Source organism: Xenopus tropicalis, chromosome 1, assembly GCF_000004195.4.
Source record: "Xenopus tropicalis strain Nigerian chromosome 1, UCB_Xtro_10.0, whole genome shotgun sequence".
Taxonomy (NCBI): Eukaryota; Metazoa; Chordata; class Amphibia; order Anura; family Pipidae; genus Xenopus; species Xenopus tropicalis.
Window position 1 is genome coordinate 188,170,130 of NC_030677.2, and position 22,481 is coordinate 188,192,610.

At 36.9% G+C, this 22,481-nt stretch overlaps 1 protein-coding gene across 1 annotated transcript in view; it reads right to left on the reverse strand.

The window, feature by feature from the left end:
- cwc27 (CWC27 spliceosome-associated protein) overlaps positions 1-22,481 on the reverse strand; it is a 93,200-nt gene that overhangs the window by 34,137 nt on the left and 36,582 nt on the right. The window contains exon 12 of the mRNA XM_002934195.5: positions 10,244-10,344. Coding sequence (XP_002934241.3) covers positions 10,244-10,344 — 101 coding nt within the window. The remainder of the gene's footprint in view (positions 1-10,243; positions 10,345-22,481) is intronic.

Genomic DNA, 22,481 nt, shown 5'->3' on the forward strand with positions numbered 1-22,481 from the left:
AGATTTAAGGTTTTTCCTTTATAGTTTAAACATTATATAATATGTCTATTATATAATAAAAGTCCTTTAAAAATTAAACATGAAACCCAAATTCTTTTTTTAATTAAATCCTCCATACCTGTTTTTAAAAATCTGAGCTGAGCATAGAGGCGGGGCAGGCAATATATGATCGACAGCTCAGATTTTTAATTACAGTTAGTTTAATTTTCCATTCAGCACTTCCTAGATATCACCCAGATGACAAATGAATACGATTTTGGGGGGGAAATTCAACTCTTGCCTTAATAACAGTGATTACAAAATGGCACCGGTCTGCTGCTGGCTGTGACTGTAAATTCCAAGAGGGAAGGGGAAAAAAAATTAAATAATTTATATAGTGTAAGTAAAGTTTATTTTGCTCAACTAGCATGATAGAGAAGGATTTTGAATTATTTCTTAGGGTGACAGGTCCCTTTAAAGACATTGTCCACTGAAAAATGGTTTCTGATCTGGTATAATTAAAGAAAATATAATTTACATTCATTAACATTTTTAATGGATTGAAAAATATTTGTAATTGAAAATATTTCTCTTTCTTTTATCTGCCCTAACTTCTAGTTTTGACACGTGTAGCAGACATCTGTTCCTCTTCCAGGTCTAATACTCAATTGCGCCGAGTTACACTCAGAACCACACCGTATGCGGACAGACAGATACAGTTTTCAATTGCAATTTCATGTACAAACAACTTTTAAATCATTAACGTTTTTTAAATGAAAAGTATGGGACCTGTTATCTAGAATGCTAGTTTTCTAGATAAGGGTTTTTTTCTGTAATTTGGATCTCCATACTACAGGTATAGGACCCATTATCCAGAATGCTCGGGACCAAGTTTATTCCGGATAAGGGGTCTTTCCATAATTTGGATCTCAATACCTTAAGTCTACTAAAAAATCTATAAAACATTAATTAAACCCAATAGGATTGTTTTGCATCAAATAAGTATTAATTATATCTTAGTTGGAATCAATTACAAGGTACTGTTTTATTTCTACATAGAAAAAGGGAATCAGTTTTAAAATTCTGAATTATATGTTTAAAATGGAGTCTATGGGAGACGGGCTTTCTGGATAACGGGTTTCCGGATAAGGGGTCCGATACCTGTATAACCCTGTTTACAAATAATTTAAACGTTAAATAAACCCAATAGAATTGTTTTGCCTCAAATAGGATCAATTTTATCTTAGTTGGGATCAAGTACATGTACTGTTTTGTTACTACAGAGATAAAATGAAATAATTAAAAAAAAAAATTGTATTATTTGATTAAAATTGAGTTTTAGGTGGCATATATATAACATACTGTTTGCAAACTGGAAAAAGGTTATGTGGCTAAGTGCAAGGTTATATACTTTGGTAGAAATTACAAATACAAGTTATACACTAAATAGTAGTGTGTTAGGGGCATCCTTAATTAAGTAGGATCTGACGATTTTTGTGGATAATTAACTGTTAACTCTAGACAGTGGCTACTAAAGCAAAAAAAAACCCATTAACTTGAGGGATGAAAATAGAATTTTGCCTCTGTAAAGGGCTCACCTGAGTATGTGAGTATGCAGTGCAGTTTTGGGCTCCAGTCCTTAAGAAGGATATTAATGGGCTGGAGAGAGTGCAGAGACTGCAACTAAGGATGATGTCACACATGGCGTAGGGCTGGTTTTTTCGGCAAGCGGAAAAACGCTTGCCGAAAAAAATCAGCCCTACACCACGTGTGGCATCAGCCTTAACTGGTAAGAGGGGTGGAAAAATTAAACTATAAAGAAAGACTTACACTTTACAAGTACAATAGAGGACATTGCTTTTCTCCTTTAGAAGAAATCCAAGAACAAGAGGCCCATTAGACTTGAGGAACTGAACTTTAATTTGAAGCATAGGGTTTCTTTCACGGTGAGAGCAGTGAGGTTGTGGAATGCCTTGTGATGGTAGATTCTGTTAATGCCTTTATAACCTTGGATAACCTCTTAGACAGCATAATATCCAAAGCTATTATGATCTCAAGATCTACAGTTAGTTTAGTGTAGGCATAGCTATATACAGTTTATATATGTGAGTGTTTAGATAGGTCTATATGTATGTGATACATGCGCACTGGGGTTCATTTGGAGGGGTTGAAATTAATGGACTTTGGTCTTTTTTCAAACCAACTTAACTATGCCTTTATCTAACCATAAATATGGTAAATATATAATAAATAATGCACATATATAGTAAGATAGTCACCAAGGAGTCATACTACTGGTAGCAAAGTTAAAAATCCCTATATCAGGGATCCCCAACCTTTTATACCCCTGAGCCACATTTAAATGGAAAAAGTGTTGGGGAGCAACACAAGCATAAAAAAAGGTTCCTGGAGGTGCAAATAAGAGCTACCCCCACATAGGGGCTACTTAATAGCCCCTATGTGGACTGACAGCCTACAGGAGGCTCTGTTTGGCATTATACTTGGTTTTTATGCCAACAAAACGTGTTTCCTTACCAGAAATTAAAAAATTAGCAGTTTTCTTGAGGCCACTGGGAGCAACACCCAAGGGGTTGGTGAGCAACATGTTGCCCCCGAGCCACTGGTTGGGGATCACTGCCCTATATGAATAAGAGGGGACAGGTACCCAGCATGCCACTTCTAAATCTGGAAAAATCACAGCTTAGGAATGGATTTTTGGAGCGGAATGCATGTACCCTTGTGGTCCTATCAGGACAACGGATAACAAGTTCAGTATCCATGTAAAGCATTTTTAATTTGTTTTCTTAAAAAAAAAAAATGCAAAATTTGATACGAACATCAGGCATGTAAAAAAAAAAAAGTCATTAAAAACAGAAATATTAAACTAAATAGACTATTTAAGTAGCTTTAAACAGCAAAAGGGAATTCATTTGAAAAGGTCAGCACTTGATGTAAGGTCAACTAAAATGTTTCCACCATATATTGAAGACTAAAACAACAACATAAACCTATGTAGTAACATGAAATAAGAGCACATTGTTTCCATTGTGAGACATCAAAGAATATTTAGTGCAGACAGGAGGCAGAGTGTAAATCTAGCGAGGTTCATAGAGTGGCACTGAGACTAAGATTAAAAGGCTCTATTTGCCAGACACAGTCAGCTTTAAATTAGTCATTTCAATGATAAATAACAGTTAAAAAACTCTGGTAGTCAGATAAGGTCGGTTAGAAGCCCACTTCTACACAGAGCATTACAAGAATGGTTCACTAATGTTTAAAGACTTTTAATCATATTTAAAAAATGCTAATGGTAGATTTATCAGGATTCAAAAATATTCTAACTTTATGCTGCAAATTAGAAAACCAAAGTCTAATATATGCATATATATATATATATATATATATATATATATAAAAACGAGTTGCTGGAAAGCTGCACACCATAAAATACAGATGATACCTGGGTGCCCGTGCAGAAAACGTGGATACACAAGGTTAGAATGACAGCACTCGCAGGCAGTTTTTCATGAAGAATCACAAAAGGTTTACATAAGAAAATTTGAGGCTTTATTCAGTCCAGGACTGAATAAAGCCTCAAATATTCTTATGTAAACCTTTTGTGATTCTTCATGAAAAACTGCCTGCGAGTGCTATATTATATATATATATATATATATATATATATATATATATATATATATATATATATATATATCCAAAAACAGACCAGCAACATCGAGTTATATTCCAAAAAGATCAATCGTGTTCCAGGCTGTTCATGCGTTTTTAATACACGATTGATCTGTTTGGAATATAACTCAATGTTGCTGGTCTTTTTTTGGATATTTAAATCAATCATTTACCTTGCACCCATAGTGCACTCATTTTTTACATTTATTACATATATTTTCAGTTATTCTTGAGCTGAACAAGGTTCCACTGGAATAATTTACTAATGCAACTTGAAAAGAGCAGTCAGAGCCGTTTAAACCCCCCACGTGTGAACAGCCTCTTTGAAATCTCTCAATACCTACCAATCTGGTTGTCCAGAAGTTAATATTAAGGCTGCAGCATCCCTTTAGTCACTTAGATTTCCTTCTCCTCCTGTAACCCACTCGGCCCGCTCCCTCGGGAATTTGCTTTGGCTGTTGGCTCCTGGGCATGCTCAGTTCTATTCTAGCAGCCAATGATGCCATTTGGGTGGGGGAGATGTGCCCAACTAATATACACTGTAGTGATTGTATCTTCATTTTTCCTTTAACAAATGTGTTCCATATGTAAATTTAGCTTTCTTATAAACACATGAAGCAGCTAAAGCAGTACCACTTACTCAAAGTTAAAGGAACAGTAACACTAAAAAATAAAAATGTTTTAAAATAATTAAAATGTAATGTACTGTTGCCCTGCACTGGTAAAAGTTGTGTGTTTGCTTCAGAAAGACTACTGTAGTTAATAGAAATAGCTGTTGTGTAGCCATGGGGGCAGCCATTTAAATTGAAAAAAGGAGAAAAGGCACAGGTTACATAAGAAGATAACAGATAACTGTGTAGAATACAATGGGAATCTATGCTACTTATCTGTTATCTGCTTAGTAACCTGTGCCTTTTCTCCTTTTTTCAATTTAAATGGCTGCCCCCATGGCTACACAGCAGGGTATTTATATAAACTGTAGTAGTGTTTATGAAGCAAACACACAACTTTTACCAGTGCAGGGCAATAGTACATAATATATTATTTTTATACACTTTCATTTTTTGGTGTTACTGTTCCTTTAAGGCAAAGTTAGTGGCTTACCAATCTTATGATCATAATTTTGTAACTAACCTGTTTTTTGTAAATACATGCACTAGCATAGATAATTTACTTATAAAACAGGGGACCAGGGAATGTGCATTGACCAATCCCCCTCTCTTTTTTGTATGCTTTTAGTTAATTTGGCCAGATCAGTGGCACTTCCATTGTATTGGTATACTCTTTTTAGCCTTGAAGTGCTCCCACAACCCCCTTCTGTGTATCAAAGTTAAGGCAGCAGCTATAAATAAATAAAACTGCAAAGTATCTTTGTGTAAAAGCTATTGCCTTGCAATAATGCAGCACATATCATCTGAATAGTAGCAAGTCATTGAAAAAGCAGTGGATGCATATATAAATATATATACTAAATTCATAGAATATTTTAACTATGAGAATGTACGTTTTAGTTTCTACAGAGCCTACGAATGACAACTGTATACTAATAGAATAGATGAGATCATGCTTCCTTGCATACCTTATCCCTGAAAAGACTAAAAATGCAGAATAATACACACAGAAGGCGGCTATGCTGCCCCATATGAAGTCAGTCATACACTATCTAGCGATATCCTTTGTAGTTACCCAAAACCAAAGTGCTTTAAAAAAACACAAAAAAATGGAATGACGTTGCCTTTAGGCAAGAAATACAAGCATTATTTTTACTGTTCCAGCTGTCGCAGGAAACTACTATGCTGTTTGATAGGCATTTTGACAGCATTCATGTCTTAACCTGTCAATTATGGAGGCTGGAAACCTCATCTCCACGTGTTGTGGCAACAGGTAAGGTAATAGAGAACAGGGAAACATGAAGAAAGTGGTTTAATTATCATGGCCTCAGGTATCTATATTATTCTCCTTAGAACTCCTTAGATAAATCTGCATTATTTTACAGATCACTATAAATGATTAATATGCATAATATAAACAGATAATAGCAGCGGAGACAAAACACTGGGAACCCCATAGCACAATGCCCATTGGTAAAAATGTCAACTGCACCCCTTACATTTCACATTTACTCACAGAGGAGCAGACACAGATGTTGTTAAGGCAAGGCAGAACAGGCGGTAGCTACCAATTTTTAGGTTCCTCAGGGTTTTAAGGCAGTTAGGGACATGCACACTAGAAAACAACCCACTGTCCTAGTACCACGTGCATGCCTCTGCTTCCGATAAACACCTTAGAACCCAGGACCAAAAGTCCATGTCCCTACCGGGTAGTCGTCATCCATGTTGCCCAGTTTTAAACTTTAGTCGAAGGGACAGTGGGAAAGATGACGTTGGGATTGGGGAAGGAAGCACTATATACTGGCGCTAGTAAAAAAAAAAAACAGGCTAAAGGTGGCCACACACGTGGCGATTTGCGATCTTTCGTGAGACCATCGGTCGCAAGAAAGATCATTCAATTGGCCACTAACGTTCAGGGCTGAAACGGCAGATAAGGAGGTAGAAACAATAGGATTTCTACCTCCTTCTGCCGATTCAGCCCTGAAGGCAGATTTTGCTCAGGCGCCTTCAATGTCGCCCGATCAAAATCTTTAAACCGGCCCGATCGGCGAGTCGACCGATATCAACAGCATCCTGCGATATCGGTCGCCTCGGCGACTTGCCATACACGCACCGAATATCATATGAAACGAGGTTTCGCACGATATTATTGGTGCATGTATGGCCAGCTTTAAACCAGCCACCACCTTCCACAGGGCAGTCAGAACATGTATGTGTAAGCATAGGTCTAAATATGGATTAGAGATAAGATCCAAAGCACAAATAGTACATAAAGAGGAGAAAAGAAGTTCACACACTTCCAGCTGAGTTCAGGAGAGTTAAAAGAAGACAGTAGGGTGTTAAGCAGCATGAGATAAGATTCAGAAAGAATGTGGGTATCTGTGAATGGAATCCATTTTGTTTTGGAAGTGCTTACCAAAGGCTTGAGAAAAAAGTGAAAAGAGGACTGAGAGGCAACCTTAAGATAAATCTAGGTGGGTCTGATTTATTATTATTGTTAATGAGTGTTGTGCAATACTGTTATTTTGCCATGAACCAATATGACTGAAAGGTGGAGAAATGAGATCTGCAGTACTGCGTACAGGATTTCTTCTATTTACATAATAACTCAGGCAGGGAATCTCCACAAACACAGAAACATATCCTAAAATGTCACATTATAATTCATGGTACTAAAAGAAACCTGCAGCCTAGATCAGTAGCTCCTGTGTAATTTGAATTTTCACATAATTCTCCCAGCATGTTGCAATTAATAAAAGCCAACTGAGAGGAAGCCTGTGTGGTCCAACGCCCATAATAAATACATTGCACTTTTATGTTCTTTCATAAAAGGTACCAGCATCTTCAAACAGCGCAGCTTTCTCTGGGCCCAAAACAGCGAGTACCATTCTGCACTGTAATTAATCATAACAAACAATGCACAGATTAAACTTGCCCAAAGTGATCTGCACCGCGGCATATTTACAAGTTCACACAGGAAAAGTTGTGAAAAGAATGATAACTCTTCAAATATTTGATTAAGTGCTGCAAGATGTTGAGGAAATTTGGTGCTTAGAGGAATTATGCTTTTGATGTCATTTTTGGCACCACTACAGTAAATGTCGCATAAAAGAAAAATATCACATTTTAAGATCAGTCTTGACAGCAGCTTGGCAAGGCAACAACCACCCACTCAAGTGAAGAGACCTCTAATGATCAACCATTAACGAATACTCTTCGGAGATGGTGAAGTTGGTTCTGTGTCGCTGAATAAATAAATTATACAGATTTAAATTTTAGATAAAGAGGTTAAGGGTCAGTTCTATAGTTTCTGTCACGGGGAATGCCCACAAGTAGAGAAGCTCTTTGACAGCTATGGCACCCTAAATTTCCTTTGTTTACCTCCAGGTGCTTTGAGCAACATCCACTCCTTCAACAAGAAAGAATGGAGTCCTAGAAAGCATCAGGGGCAGATGTACTTTCATTGAAGTCATTACTGTAAGTATGGTATATAGTCAGTGGGTAGGTAGGAGGTACAGGTATGGGATCCCTTATCCGAAAACCGGTTATCCAGAAAGTTCCGAATTATGGAAAGGCCGTCTCCCATAGACTCCATTTTAATCAAATAATTAACATTTTTAAAAATGGTTTCCTTTTTCTCTGTAATAATAAAACAGTACCTTGTAATTGATCCCAACTAAGATATAATTACCCCTTATTGGGGGCAGAACAGCCCTATTGGGTTTATTTAATGGTTAAATGATTCCCTTTTCTCTGTAATAATAAAACAGTACCTGTACTTGATCCCAACTAAGATATAATTACCCCTTATTGGGGGCAGAACAGCCCTATTGGGTTTATTTAATGGTTAAATGATTCCCTTTTCTCTGTAATAATAAAACAGTACCTGTACTTGATCCCAACTAAGATATAATTACCTCTTATTGGGGGCAGAACAGCCCTATCGGGTTTATTTAATGGTTAAATGATTCCCTTTTCTCTGTAATAATAAAACAGTACCTGTACTTGATCCCAACTAAGATATAATTACCCCTTATTGGGGGCAGAACAGCCCTATTGGGTTTATTTAATGGTTAAATGATTCCCTTTTCTCTGTAATAATAAAACAGTACTTGTACTTGATCCCAACTAAGATATAATTAATCCTTATTGGGGGCAAAACAGCCCTATTGGGTTTATTAAATATTTAAATGATTTTTAGCAGAAGTAAGGCATGGAGACCCAAATTACGGAAAGATCCCTTATCCAGAAAACCCCAGGTCCCGTGCATTCATGTCTCATATTTCATGGTCTACAGCTGTGCTCAGAGGGTTCCATTTAAAGACAGTCTCTAACCTGGAGGATCAATAGCTACAGTGCGAGGCAGCTAGTTCATAATGTTTTTCTTGCAGTGGTTACGTGACCCATTTGGATTATACATTTTTACATGAAAGTTCAGTAGGGGACCAGGCCTAATAAGGGAATTTGTTATTAGAGCCCAAGGTTCAAATGTTCCATTGTTTCTTTAGCCACTAAACAAAATCTGAAGAATTTTGTGTCTACTGCTCACAATACAGTATATATGCTCTAAATATACAATATTTAGCAAACACCCTTTAAAGCTCACCTACTTAAAGGACATACAAACCCCCATAAAAAAGTGAACAGCCTCTTTAAAATCTTTAAATACCTTCCACTCCGGTTATTAGTAAGGCTGCAGCATTCCCTTTCCTTCCCCTCCTGTAACTCATTCGGCCCCCTCCCGTAGGAACTGACTTTGGCTCTTACTTTAACTTACCGAGCTTTGGCTTACTGAGCATACGCTCCAGTCTAGCAGCCAATGAAGAGATGACACTGATGGTATCCATAGAAACTCTGCTCTAGCTGTGTACTCTGCTGGAGAAAGATGTTTTTTTCTCCTGTCCTGAACTCAGTTTAACCCTTACAGGGCACAATCCAAGCAGGACTTTTTTTTTATCAAAGTAAGTAAGTTCTGCCTGTGTAAGCCTGCATTCATTCGTTTGCATATGTAAATGTCACTTATGATGACAGAGGGAAAATGGCTGCCAGGTAAAAGTTGCTATTTGTTTTAGGAAAATGTGATGGTGCTGGCGAAAGGAGGGGATATATGCAGTACCAATGGTGTGGTTTGGGGAGATGTGCCAAACTCATATACATGGTAGGAAAATGTTAAGCATCTATTAGTTGTTATCCATCACTTTCTTTTCCCAATAATATATGTGATTATAGCTTTTTAATTTTTTGGTCCTGTCCCCTTGGTTTGAGATATACCTCATATTGTTATATATATTTGCATTCACTGTGCTTTCCACATGTTTATAGACAAACAAAATATCCATTAATAAATCTGAACTGACAAATAAAACATATTACCCTTAATTAGTTAACTACAATTTGGAACCTGTATGTTAAAGAAAAATCCCCTGTATACCATTAATAACAATCAATGGTAGGGGCCAGAGGTCCCTGTCTCCCATCCTGTGCTGGCAACTCAAACATTCCCTGTAGTTCCTGTTTACAAAAGATTGACTAAAATACAAAAAAAGGGTTTTGGGAGCACTCCAAGGCTAATTAAAGTATTAAAGTATAAACAAAATGTTACCGGCCTGGCCAAAATTGCTTAAAAAACATTTGCAAAAGAAGGAATTATTAAACACAGGGACAGGTAATTTGCATTGATCAATTCATTTTTGGGTTAAAAATGGATTGTGGGTTCAAAGGATAGACATACCGATTCCCTGCCAACTTTGCCCACTAGGTTTGCCTGAAATAGCATCTATTTACTTGTATATTTTTGAGTTTAGAGAAGGCCACATGTATCATTATTTTCCCCCAAAAAAACCAATAGCCTAAACTGTCCAGACCCTTATGGATTAAAAGGTCAAATAACCTATACCACAAAGAGGACTGGAGGGTTTATCTATTTTCCAAATAAACTATAACCATGTTTACCCTTAGTTTACCTTCCTTTGCTGTCTCAGATTCCTTTATATCATTTTCTTTCTTCTCTTTTGCTGCTTTTAGCTCCCGTTTTAGCTGTCGTGCTTCTTTTCTTAATTCTTCACTTTTAGAAAAAAAGAGAAAGGATTATGTTTTCTTAGAGATATTATTATCAGCCTATATTTAAAAAGAGCTGACTTATTGCACAGCATTTACTTTACAATCAAGTTTCTCTACTACAGGTGCACAAACAAACTAATTAAACCAACTCAAATCCATCAGGGTCTAAACCAATCAATGTGTTTTGGATTATGAAACACAGGGAAAATGTATTAGATACTGCAAATTCAGACACAGTATAAGACTTGAGAAAAGTTTTTAGGGAAATATACTATGGACTTAAATGACAACTAAACGGGGGGCTCTATGCAGAGTAGCAAACTGATTTCAACAAATGTTATTTAAATATTTCAGTGTGCATGTTTCTAACAAAAGCAGACCACTGACTTCCCTCTAGCTGCTGGAGAGGAAAGGAATAGGGTACAGGTATGGTGGGATCCATTTTCAGGAAACTTATTATCCAGAATGCTGTAAATTACAGGAATAGCATGTCCCATAGACTCCATTTTAATCAAATAATTCAGAATTGTACACATATCCTTTATCTCTGTAATAATAAAACAGCACCTTGATCCTAATAAAAATACCAATAATCCTTATTGGAGCTAGACCAACCCTACCAGGTTTATTTAATATGTTTAAATAATTTTTTAGTAGACAAAGTATTCAGATCCAAATTATGGAAAGTTCCTTTATTCAGAAAACCCCAGGTCCTGAGCATTCTGCATAACAGGTCCCATACATGGAGTCTATGAAAAGTGACCTGAAATAATGATTAATATTGAAATTAGTTTTGTTTTGGTGAAAAAATGGATTTGCTTCTGCTTGCATTGGGAAATGTATTTCTGCTTTGTGATTATTGCCTTTTTTCTAAATTGGCAGACATGTTGTTGTCGGATCAAATGCAACTATATTTCATTTTGACTTTACTGTGTAACCACAAGAAAGGTCGAAATTTCATATTAAACTCTCAATTTTTTATCCAAACTCAAAACCGAAAGGTTTTTACCTCCTAGAAATAAGTGAACAAAATTTTAAAAGGGAATAATATGCTCTACAGGTTGCAATTTTGCCGAGATCATCGCAGAACGTGTTTTTCTCCAGTTAATAATCTAATTTGTTAAAATAAGTAAATAAAATGGTCCCATCTAAAACTGGACCTTGTCTCTATTGATTACAACAATCCAGGAATCCAGGATTTGGTTCGGTATTCGGCCAGAATTCTGCCTTTTTTGGTAGGGTTCAATTTAGGCCAAATCCACGGCCCTGGCCGAACCAAACCCTAATTAGAATAAATTAGCATATGCTAATCAGCACGCAAAAGGGTTAAATGTTAGGGGGGCATTTTTAACCCTTTCCGATCCTAATTAGCATATCCAAAAAAGTGGGTTTGGTGCATCCCTTCTTTATATTCAACAATATTCTCTTATTTATATTCTCTTATTTATCCAAGCAGCACAGGAATTGTTTTCCTCAGACATGCAGTGTAAGGCTAGGGCCACACGAGGCGGATACTTAGGGGCCGATTCATTAAAACGCGAGTTCGAATCCCAAATGGGAAAAATTCGGATTGGATACGATAATTTCTGAAGATCGCAAATATCACGAAAATGCTTATAATATCGTACTCGCGATCTGAAAGTCACAACATTTTCGTACCGAAAGATTGCAATCAGCGGCAGAACCAGAACGGCAAGCGTACGAAAAAGTCGCACAAGCGTAAGAAAAATTCACGCAGGTGTACAAAAAGTCACAGAAGTTATGAAAAAAATCTCGGAGCGTTCGTGTTTTAATAAATCTCCCCCTTACTCTGCGGATAAACACAGAATCAGCCCCCTGTGGCACTAGCCTAAAGCCTTCTAAAATCAAAAGGCTTTCTAAAAGTCTTATGACACACACACAGCACTGCCTGAAAACTGAGAGGTTTTAACTCTAGAATAAGGAATTATGGTCAGAAACAAGCAAATTGCACCATAATGTCCCTGTGGCCAACGATGCATCCAGCACTGCTGGTTTAATGGCACAGACACAGCCTTATAATTCAGAGCCATATATCTAAACTTGCACACAGCCTGTTACAATCTTTTTAGATCTCATACTTCATACTAAGGCTTTCCTTTATTCTTCCCCATCAATAACTATATAAATTAATAAAATTGTAAGTTTTATTTGGGTGATCAAATAACATTTGTCCCACTTGATTAACCAATAGCAATGAATCAGATCAGAACAGCACAGCTGCAATGGGTTAGGCGTCCATGATAAACTGTATGCAACTATATGTTATCTCTGAATGCAAAAATCTTGGGACTTTTGTCATTTTAAGGCAATAATAATTTTCTATCCTAATGAGCCAAACTGTCAGCTGCAAATTAACCAAAAAAGAGAGTTGTGAATGCTAATTAAAATTGGGTTACATAAATCAATATATGTGTGATCATGGCTCAGGTTCAGAGGCAGAATTGATGAAAACTCTGGGAATGCAATGCTGAATCTGGAGTCAATACAGAGGAACCTTCATTGATTTTTCTTTTTTTGTTTTGTGGTGCAGTCGGTTAAATTTTATCCATATTTATAACATTATCAGATGGCATAAGTCCAGACAGAGTTGCACTAATTGCTTTGCTGGAAATTCCACCATTTACAATGTAACACTGAAGATACCACTTAAAGGGCACGATGTAGGCATTAATACTCTCAGACAATTTGTAATTGGGCTTTGTTTTTTATGGTTTTGTAGTTATTTAGCTTTTTGCTCCCCACTTTAGTATTTCAGCAGCTATCTGGTTGCCTGAGTCTAATTAAGGTAAGGTAAGTAAGTAATAACAGGTAATAACTTTTTTTTGGCTGTGGGGTCAGTTACCCCGTTTAAAAGCTGAAAAGACAGAGAAAAGGAAAGTAAAAACTATAAAAAAAAAAAAAAAAAAAAGAAGAAGACTAATTGAAAATATGCTAAGAACTGGCTATAACATACTAAAAGTTAACTTAACGGTGAACCACTCTTTTAATATATGCAACTCAGGAGGCAAGTCAACAGTGACTCTACCAGAAACTATGTTGCTAGAATGCTTGGTACATAGGATGATGTATACAGTCAATTATCTAACAGGCTAGAACTGCAGTGTGAAACGACTATTTTCAACAGGCTTCTGTGCACCCAAGAACGATTAGAGCCCAAAGCACTGATAAATGAAAGTGACAAGTGAATCTTTCAATACATATCACACTTATCAAACTCTCACGTCTCTGGGAATAAATAACGAAAGGCAAAGCATTTATCAAGATAACCACTAAATGTAATTCCAAGAAAGATTCTTTAGAACACTACACTACTTCTTAGAACTCTTAAAATAAGTTAAGCACAACATACATGAAAAGATCTGAAACTGAATTCTCTAAATAATGTAATTTTGCTATTACAATTTCAAAGAAGCAAGACGCAGGATACAAAGGCTCGTTTTAACGATTGCTGTAAAATTAAAATGAAAACATCCAACATCTGTGATACTAGGCAAAAAGTGTGCATTTAAAAGTATGTTTTCATTTACATTTCATTGGCCATTTGCTAGTTGTAAAATAACTTTAGATGGCAGTGGTATTTAAGGATGAAAATGGAACCTCTTTATGAGAGCATCTTTCCAACAGGTTCTGAATTAATTAAAAACTGTGCACACTAGACTTTATGAAAACACAAATGTACCATTTTTTTCAATATTTTTTTTTTTGTCGTGAACTGGGCTAACACATTTTCACAGACCAACCATGGATAAATTTAGAAAACAGATTAAATATTGCGCCCACAGAATACAACAGAATTCCGAAGAGCAGTCAGTTCTAATTTTATATTTGGGCATTCACTGAGAACAAAGCGGGAAACATAAGGGGAAGTTTTGGAAGCTCCACTGCAGATTATCGTTATCGATCCACCTTGTGCAAAACTTACAGGAGTTAGATGCAAAAGTCATCACATGATCACTACAGGATTTCAGTAATTTAATGAGAAATAAAATGAACTAGGTTAGGATAGATGGATGGAAAGGCTTTAGAATCAATTATCATGTAGAATCAATTATATGTAACATAAGAAGACAATTTTACACTGACCCAATCCAATATGTTGAAGCATACAGATTAACTTTATTTTCATGTATGGTGGCCTGATAATCCTGACTAAATCTATTTGGTGATTGGGCAGGATTAACATTTAGGGCCAGATTCATTAGAGAATGAATTACAAGTATGATTTGCGTAAATTTGCATTAAATACGAACATTCCTGATGTGCGTTAATTTTGCAGAAAATCACGTTGTGCTTGGACAAAATATTGTGGTACGATCCGAAAGTTGTGCAATTTTCATATCCAAACGATCGTAAACAGCATGAAATCCTTTCTGACTTTGAACCTTCAGTGCATGATTTTGGAAGCCTCCCATAGGACTCAATGGCACTCTGCAGCTCCAACCCGGCCCAAGGAAAGTCTCCCATAGGGCTCAATGGCACTCTGCAGCTCCAACCCGGCCCAAGGAAAGTCTCCCATAGGACTCAATGGCACTCTGCAGCTCCAACCCGGCCCAAGGAAAGTCTCCCATAGGGCTCAATGGCACTCTGCAGCTCCAACCCGGCCCAAGGAAAGTCTCCCATAGGGCTCAATGGCACTCTGCAGCTCCAACCTGGCCCAAGGAAAGTCTCCCATAGGGCTCAATGGCACTCTGCAGCTCCAACCCGGCCCAAGGAAAGTCTCCCATAGGACTCAATGGCACTCTGCAGCTCCAACCCAGCCCAAGGAAAGTCTCCCATAGGGCTCAATGGCACTCTGCAGCTCCAACCCGGCCCAAGGAAAGTCTCCCATAGGGCTCAATGGCACTCTGCAGCTCCAACCCGGCCCAAGGAAAGCCTCCCATAGGAATCAATGGCACTCTGCAGCTCCAACCCGGCCCAAGGAAAGTCTCCCATAGGGCTCAATGGCACTCTGCAGCTCCAACCCGGCCCAAGGAAAGTCTCCCATAGGGCTCAATGGCACTCTGCAGCTCCAACCCGGCCCAAGGAAAGTCTCCCATAGGGCTCAATGGCACTCTGCAGCTCCAACCCGGCCCAAGGAAAGTCTCCCATAGGGCTCAATGGCACTCTGCAGCTCCAACCCGGCCCAAGGAAAGTCTCCCATAGGACTCAATGGCACTCTGCAGCTCCAACCCGGCCCAAGGAAAGTCTCCCATAGGGCTCAATGGCACTCTGCAGCTCCAACCCGGCCCAAGGAAAGTCTCCCATAGGGCTCAATGGCACTCTGCAGCTCCAACCCGGCCCAAGGAAAGTCTCCCATAGGGCTCAATGGCACTCTGCAGCTCCAACCCGGCCCAAGGAAAGTCTCCCATAGTGCTCAATGGCACTCTGCAGCTCCAACCCGGCCCAAGGAAAGTCTCCCATAGGGCTCAATGGCACTCTGCAGCTCCAACCTGGCCCAAGGAAAGTCACGATACCGAAGCTTGAATGAATCTGAAAATTTCGTACTCGTTGCGACAAATACGATTTTGTCGCACAAACTGTCGCAAAGTACGAAAAAGTCATGCAAATTAACGAAAATATCTCAGAAAAAACGCAAAAGTTGTAAACTTTAGAAAAAATACTAACTTTTGTAATCGGACCTCCCGTATTTTAATGAATGTGCCCCTTAATGTTGATCCATTTTATTGGTCGGTGGTTGCAGCGTCTCTTAAACTTACTTCTGTCCCAGATGTTCGGGCTGTTGGCTCAAACAAGCAGACCAAAAGAAAGGCTGTCAATACCGTATATGGCTACTTGCACAGTATCCATGTTGATATAAATATCAATATATAATTACATTTTTACCTAGAATTACTACTTGGCTTGACTTTTTTCCCCCACTCACAGGACATCCAGGTCTAAGCAAAAGAATCAGAGGTTCTGACTAGGTGGGGCATGGAAGCATTTTTGCCTTCCCATTGTTCTGCTGATCGCCTGCTGGGGGGGTGGGGGGAGGGGAGGAATAGCAGTGACTTCACTTGAAGTCACATGGCTGAGGGCACTTGGAAAACAAATACCATGTCTAGCCCCACGTCAATTTTCAAAATAAAAATAAAAGTATGAAAAAAATGAATTTCAATGCAGGATTCTGCTGGAGGAGAGCTATTAACTGACGCACATGTTTTCCCATAACATTTTTAGTACATTAAATTGTATTTTTATTTTATTCTTTTAAAATCTAATGGCATAAGATTCACAGATTTTTCCCATCCCAGCTAACTTCCAATAAATGTAACACACTAATGCTCAGATTTAACGGCAGCATTGTTTTAGTAAAGGACAATACCTATAGCTTTTGTGCCTGCTGTGAAGACTGCACAGTTCTTTTTATTTCCCCATTCAGCGGGTTATGTCAGTTTATGCTGAGCAACTCTAAGGCAACTCTGCCTTCTGGCTTTTGTTTGCAGATTATAACACAGTGGGAAGGCTACGAGAAATAAGAAAGGTTGTGGCAAGCCCACATGAGATCGTTGCATAGGCAAGGTTAAAGCAGCTAGCTGAGTCAGCAATACTTCACAAAAACGTAGGGGTGGTCTCTTCTTAATAGTTCCAACAAATACAAATGGAAAAATAAGTACCGTTAAATGAAGCACACAACTATAATAAATATATAAACAAACTTTACAAAGCTAAGGGGGAAGATTTTTGTTTTAATATTGTTCATTATTTTTATTCCCTACTTATTAGTATGTGACCCACCGACCAAAGTTTCTGATCAGTGTATCATTAATAAGAAACTATAAAATCATTACATTTCTCTCTATCATTAATAAGGAAATAAACTGGTTATTGCTATTTTCGGAACGGACACACTATACTATTGATAGATACTGTAACTCTGTTTTGCGATAACTTGCATCATTAAGACAACATTATCTGTCACAAAAAAAAAAAAAATATATGCAACTTGATTCATGTAACGTGAAACATTTATTTTGTTGCTATAAACCATTTAAAAAAATTATAGGGAAAAAAAAAAGAAACTATAAAATCATTCACTTTTTATTTAGCAAAATGTGTAATTACATTGACAAGCAATGGCTGCTAGTATTTATTATCTAGTTTAGTGATTGCAAGAGTCTCTGGTAAAGCTCAGAGCAACAATATTGTCTGCAAACCAACATTATCTTCCTTATAAACCCTGACAGCCTCAATACCATATGGCCAAATCTGCCTAGCCACATGGCACAGGTAAGCTGTTGTGTCTGGGCTTAGTTCCCAGAAATCTGAGGCATCCCACACTGAAACAATAGATCCTTGTTTTTGCCATATGCTAGTCAGCATGGTATTTTAATTTTTCATAATCACTTTAGTCTGTTTTCAGACAGCATTATATTGCATCTAATTTGGCTACCTTCAAAAGGCAAAGTCATCCTCAACATTTCATTTTTGTATAATTCTGATGGAAGCCATCTTCCCTGTTAGCTTTATACTCCATCATTAAAGGAGCAGTATACCCCCCTTCCTTAGCATTTGTTCAATGAATAGGGCTTATGCTGAAGACTTTTTGCCAACTGTTTGGAACAAAATCTAAAAATGAAAATAAAGTCACTTTTAAGTAATAGATATACTGGGATTTTAGTTTTTTTTTTTTAAACACACATCTGCATTAGCATTACTAAGACTACTACCCAAACCACTTAAAGACCAAAGCTCCATTATGCTTTTCATTCTATTTATATGCCACAACACAGCGGCTAGAAATAAAAAACTTTAATCAATTTGCCCCTGAAATCTCTAAAAACATGAAGTATGAAAAAACAAATGCAACAAACTAGCATACCAATAAGCTAAGCAGACTTCTAAACGGACTCTCTGGGACTCTTACACAAAGGCCAAAAAGCCTAGAAATGCAGCTTTGCCCCCTTATGTGTCCCTAAGTCACCAGAATATCCCTTGTGAGACAACTTTGGAAAACAAAACAATGTGTATTTTCCCCAAAGGCAATAACGTAAATCACCGGTAGGAAAAAGTACATATTGCATAGTTTTGCCAAAGTTGCCTTTGCAGATTAGTCGCCTGAAGTAGAGGAGTTTTATTGTGGGTGCTGAATCTCCTTATAGTACTAGCACTCTCCACACCCTAAATCTTACCCCAACTATACTTTTCTTACAGTTCTTACCCCCAATTAGCTCCCCTCTCCTTTTTTTCTTCTTTTTATTCATAAGACTTAAAAAAAAAAAAAAGGACTAAAAATTTAAGAAATTGGTATTTTTTTTTTTTACATAAAATTATTTTGGTTATTACATAACGTCCATAACTTATTTTTTTCCTGACCCTACATACGGGAACAAACTTGAGCCCAAGAAACATATTTTTCCCAGGATAACACTTTGGTAAATATATGAAGAGCACAAACCTATATTTGTTCATTTGTGAGAGTGCTGGAATCAAAGGACACTAATAAATGTGATGATAGTTATCTTCGTTAAGGAAAGTGATACTAATAGGGATATGGAAAGCATAATTTTTTATTTTAGAAAGTGTATAGAGATGCACCAAATACATTATTTTGGGATTTGCCCGAAAGATTCGGCTAAATACCAAACTGAGTCCGAATCCTAATTTGCATTTTTCAACTTCTGTGTTTGTGTGATGAAAAGTCACATGATTTTAAGGATTCTTAATTGGTTCAGCCAGGATCATGGATTTGGCGAATCAAAATCCTGCTAAAAAAGGTTGAATCTTGGACGAATTCCAAACCGAATCCTGGATTCAGTGCATCCCTAGAAGTGTAAGATTTAAATGATATACACACATAAACCATTCTCTGTTAATGGCAATAGGGCATTCGGAACAAAAGTTGACTTAACTTAATTAATCTTATCTCTACCCTGCAGTTTTAGCAGTCAGCAGCTCATGATGTAAATACTGTCCACACAGAAAACTTTGGGTGGGCTAACTTTGACCTATATGACTTTTTGGGTGGGTTAGAATTAACCTATGGGATTCTCACAAGTAACTTGGTACCTCATGTTATCTATGAATGTTAAATAAGTTGTTATAAAAAGGTATGTCATTCTGAAGCCTTTTTGGGACATTCATTATTCTGTGTGGCTGAATGCTTCCCAAGACTTTGGGAAGCAGTTTTTTTTGACTTACAATAAATCAGCCTTTTACGAACACTACCTTATCTCTCAGTCTTGTTATATAAGATAAGGTAGGTAAAACCCCCAATACTGATAAACAGAAGTCTTTATCTGGCACACTGAAAAACATCAAGTAAGTTTTAGTTGACAGTGACTTTTTTTGCCCCTCTCCTATAAAGCTGCCACTTAAATGTGCTAGGGGTTTTATATTAAAAATCCTATCCGGGAATGTTGATTTGCTCCTTGTCCCAAGCGCCTGCTTGTACAGCATCATGACCCATTTATTTTACCCATGGACCAAAAAATTGGATTACACCTGTATCACCTATCTCAAGGTCTGCATCTCGGTAGAAGATCCACTCATTTGGCAACCTCGCCAAACGAGCGAATCCTTACATTTATTTTCTAGAGCTGGCCATACATGTTTATGATTATGAGGAGTTTCTGAAATTGTATATCTTTACTTCTGAAAAATGATATAAAATTAATTTCTTTTTCACAATTACTTACAAACCCCCTATATAGTAGTAAGCAAATATAAAAATAACAATATATTTCTTCAATATGGTTATCTATTCAACAGAGCCTACATATGTCTAAAATTCCATAAATTTATGTATAAAAAACAAAGTCTGGAATATTTTAACTTTGCTTATAAAAATGTTCTTAGGTATTTCTGAGGTTTATGAAATTCATTTTCTTTTTATGTACCATGTGTGTAGAAATACTAGAGAAATCTCAGGTCACTTCAGGATAATGCTTCAATAGAGTACGGTATTACAACATTTTGCTGATCAAATAGTAATGATTAGCAATTCTTTTCAGAGTGCTGAAAGCTCAGGTTGGGGAAAGAAAAATTAAAAGTTTGATAGAGTTGAGCAGAACTTTAGTAATGCACAAAAATATTATTATTACATTACAGAATATGATTATTACATTAAAGAACTGAATGAGTGGAAAAGTTTAACACAATAAAATACCTTTGCTTAAGGGATGTTCAGCACCATCTTGTGCATGTTTTGGGCATGCTGATGCATAGGCATTGTTATAGACAGAGAAAACCATAAGAAATAAATCAAACTCATGTATATCCGCAAGTGTAGTTGCACCCTCTGCACTTTTTCAAACACTCAGTACATAATTGTGCCTCTGTACTCCAGATATCCCCACTAACCCCTGGATATGTCTAACCTTTGGTTTATGGTTATTGCTGTAGGGTCACTAAAGTATTAATGACATTGTCAAAGCATAAGTACTGTGGATTTTCATGTGGTCTAGTTCTATGAAAAAATAAAATAGAAGTATAAAAGTATCTATGTGCTGAATATATAATATGTATTTCTGTTGGAATTACAATGAAATACTATAAAATGCAAATACTAAATATATAGCATGGTTTAACTGTTAATTAAGTTATCTCCTATTTAACATTTAGCACCAACCACTAACAGTGACAGTCTGGGAAGTCATAACACAGGACAGGATGCAGGATGGTAGTGATAAAATCCTTATGTTAAATGTACATTTCTGCCGCCCTACTGTTGTCCACAAATCTGCTGTTCATTGGCTTAAAGATATTATATTAGAGATGTGATCTAAAATTTCCAAAAAAATCTATAATGAAGCAGTAGAATCCGATAAAAGTGAGTGTAGGACTGGTCAGACTGGGGAAAATGTAGCTGGCCAGCTTAAATATATTGCAATGTAGATAGATAGATATTGATAATGGGTGCCAAAAGAATTTTTTGTATATACGATATACAATACTCTTGGTGGTATAATTCAAATGTGGATCTTGAAAGAGCCCCCCTTTTGAATAAGCCCCCCTTTTGAATAAGCCTCAGATGTATGCACAATAGACACGGTGGAAGAGCTTAAAAAACAAAAAAACCCCAATATATAGTGTAATAAATACAAATAGGTAATAAATGTACAGCAAATAATGTAAAGAAAATACGCATATAAAAAACACATTATCGGCCAAAGAATATTATAAGTATATGGAGAATAGAAACACTCATTGTTGATAAAAAGGTATAAGTAAAATTACATGCAATATGAATAAGGTAACAAAACTAGAGTAGGGAATCATGGAAAACTATACGCATCATGTAATAGTTTTGGTTTTTTTTTTAATAAAAATTTGATGGACAAACCAACAAATAAACAACATAGGTGGAATGACAATTAATGAAATGCATAATTGTCGGTAAATTTTTTGGGTGCTACATAGGAACATGTGCCACACCTTTTTCCCCACATTTATAGGTGCCCTTAAGACCAAACAAATTCGACCATATTTTATGATCATTGCGGCCTCATACTTTAGAAGGTGCAATGTTATTGAGGGTTTTAGACTTTTTAAAGTTGACCTGATTTAAATCTACAGGACTTTCCCAACACAAGATCAGCTGACAATACATTCCAATGTTTCTGTATAATATTCCTTATATTATAGGCTGGCGTATTAAATTTAGTGTAAAAATTAAATTTCTGACAGGTATATTCGGCTGAGGAGCTTTTATGCAAAAGTTGTTCCCTATCAGTATTATATGCAGTACATTTAGTCTCATTTAGCAAAGTCCTTTTATAACCCTTCTCTAAAAATCTACTTTCTAGGATAGAGCATTCTCGTGTGAAATCATCTGGCCTAGAACAATTTCTTTTGGCCCTCAGAAACTGACCTTTTAACATGGAAACTACTAGATGCATGTAAAAGGTCGTTCCGATCTGTTGTTTTAGGGAACAGCCTGGTTTCAATCTCATTGTTCTCAATAAAAAGAGTTAAATCTAAATAATTGATGGTAGTAACATTAATGTCAGCAGTAAATTTAAGATTAAAGTGATTGGTATTGATATGTGTGATGAAATCTTCCAGTCGATCAGTGGGGCCATCCCAAATAAAGAGAAGATCGTCAACGTACCGGGTATATAACACAATATGATCTCTAAATTGTGTTAACCCCAAATAAAATCATCCTCCCACACCGCCATATACAGATTAGCATACGAG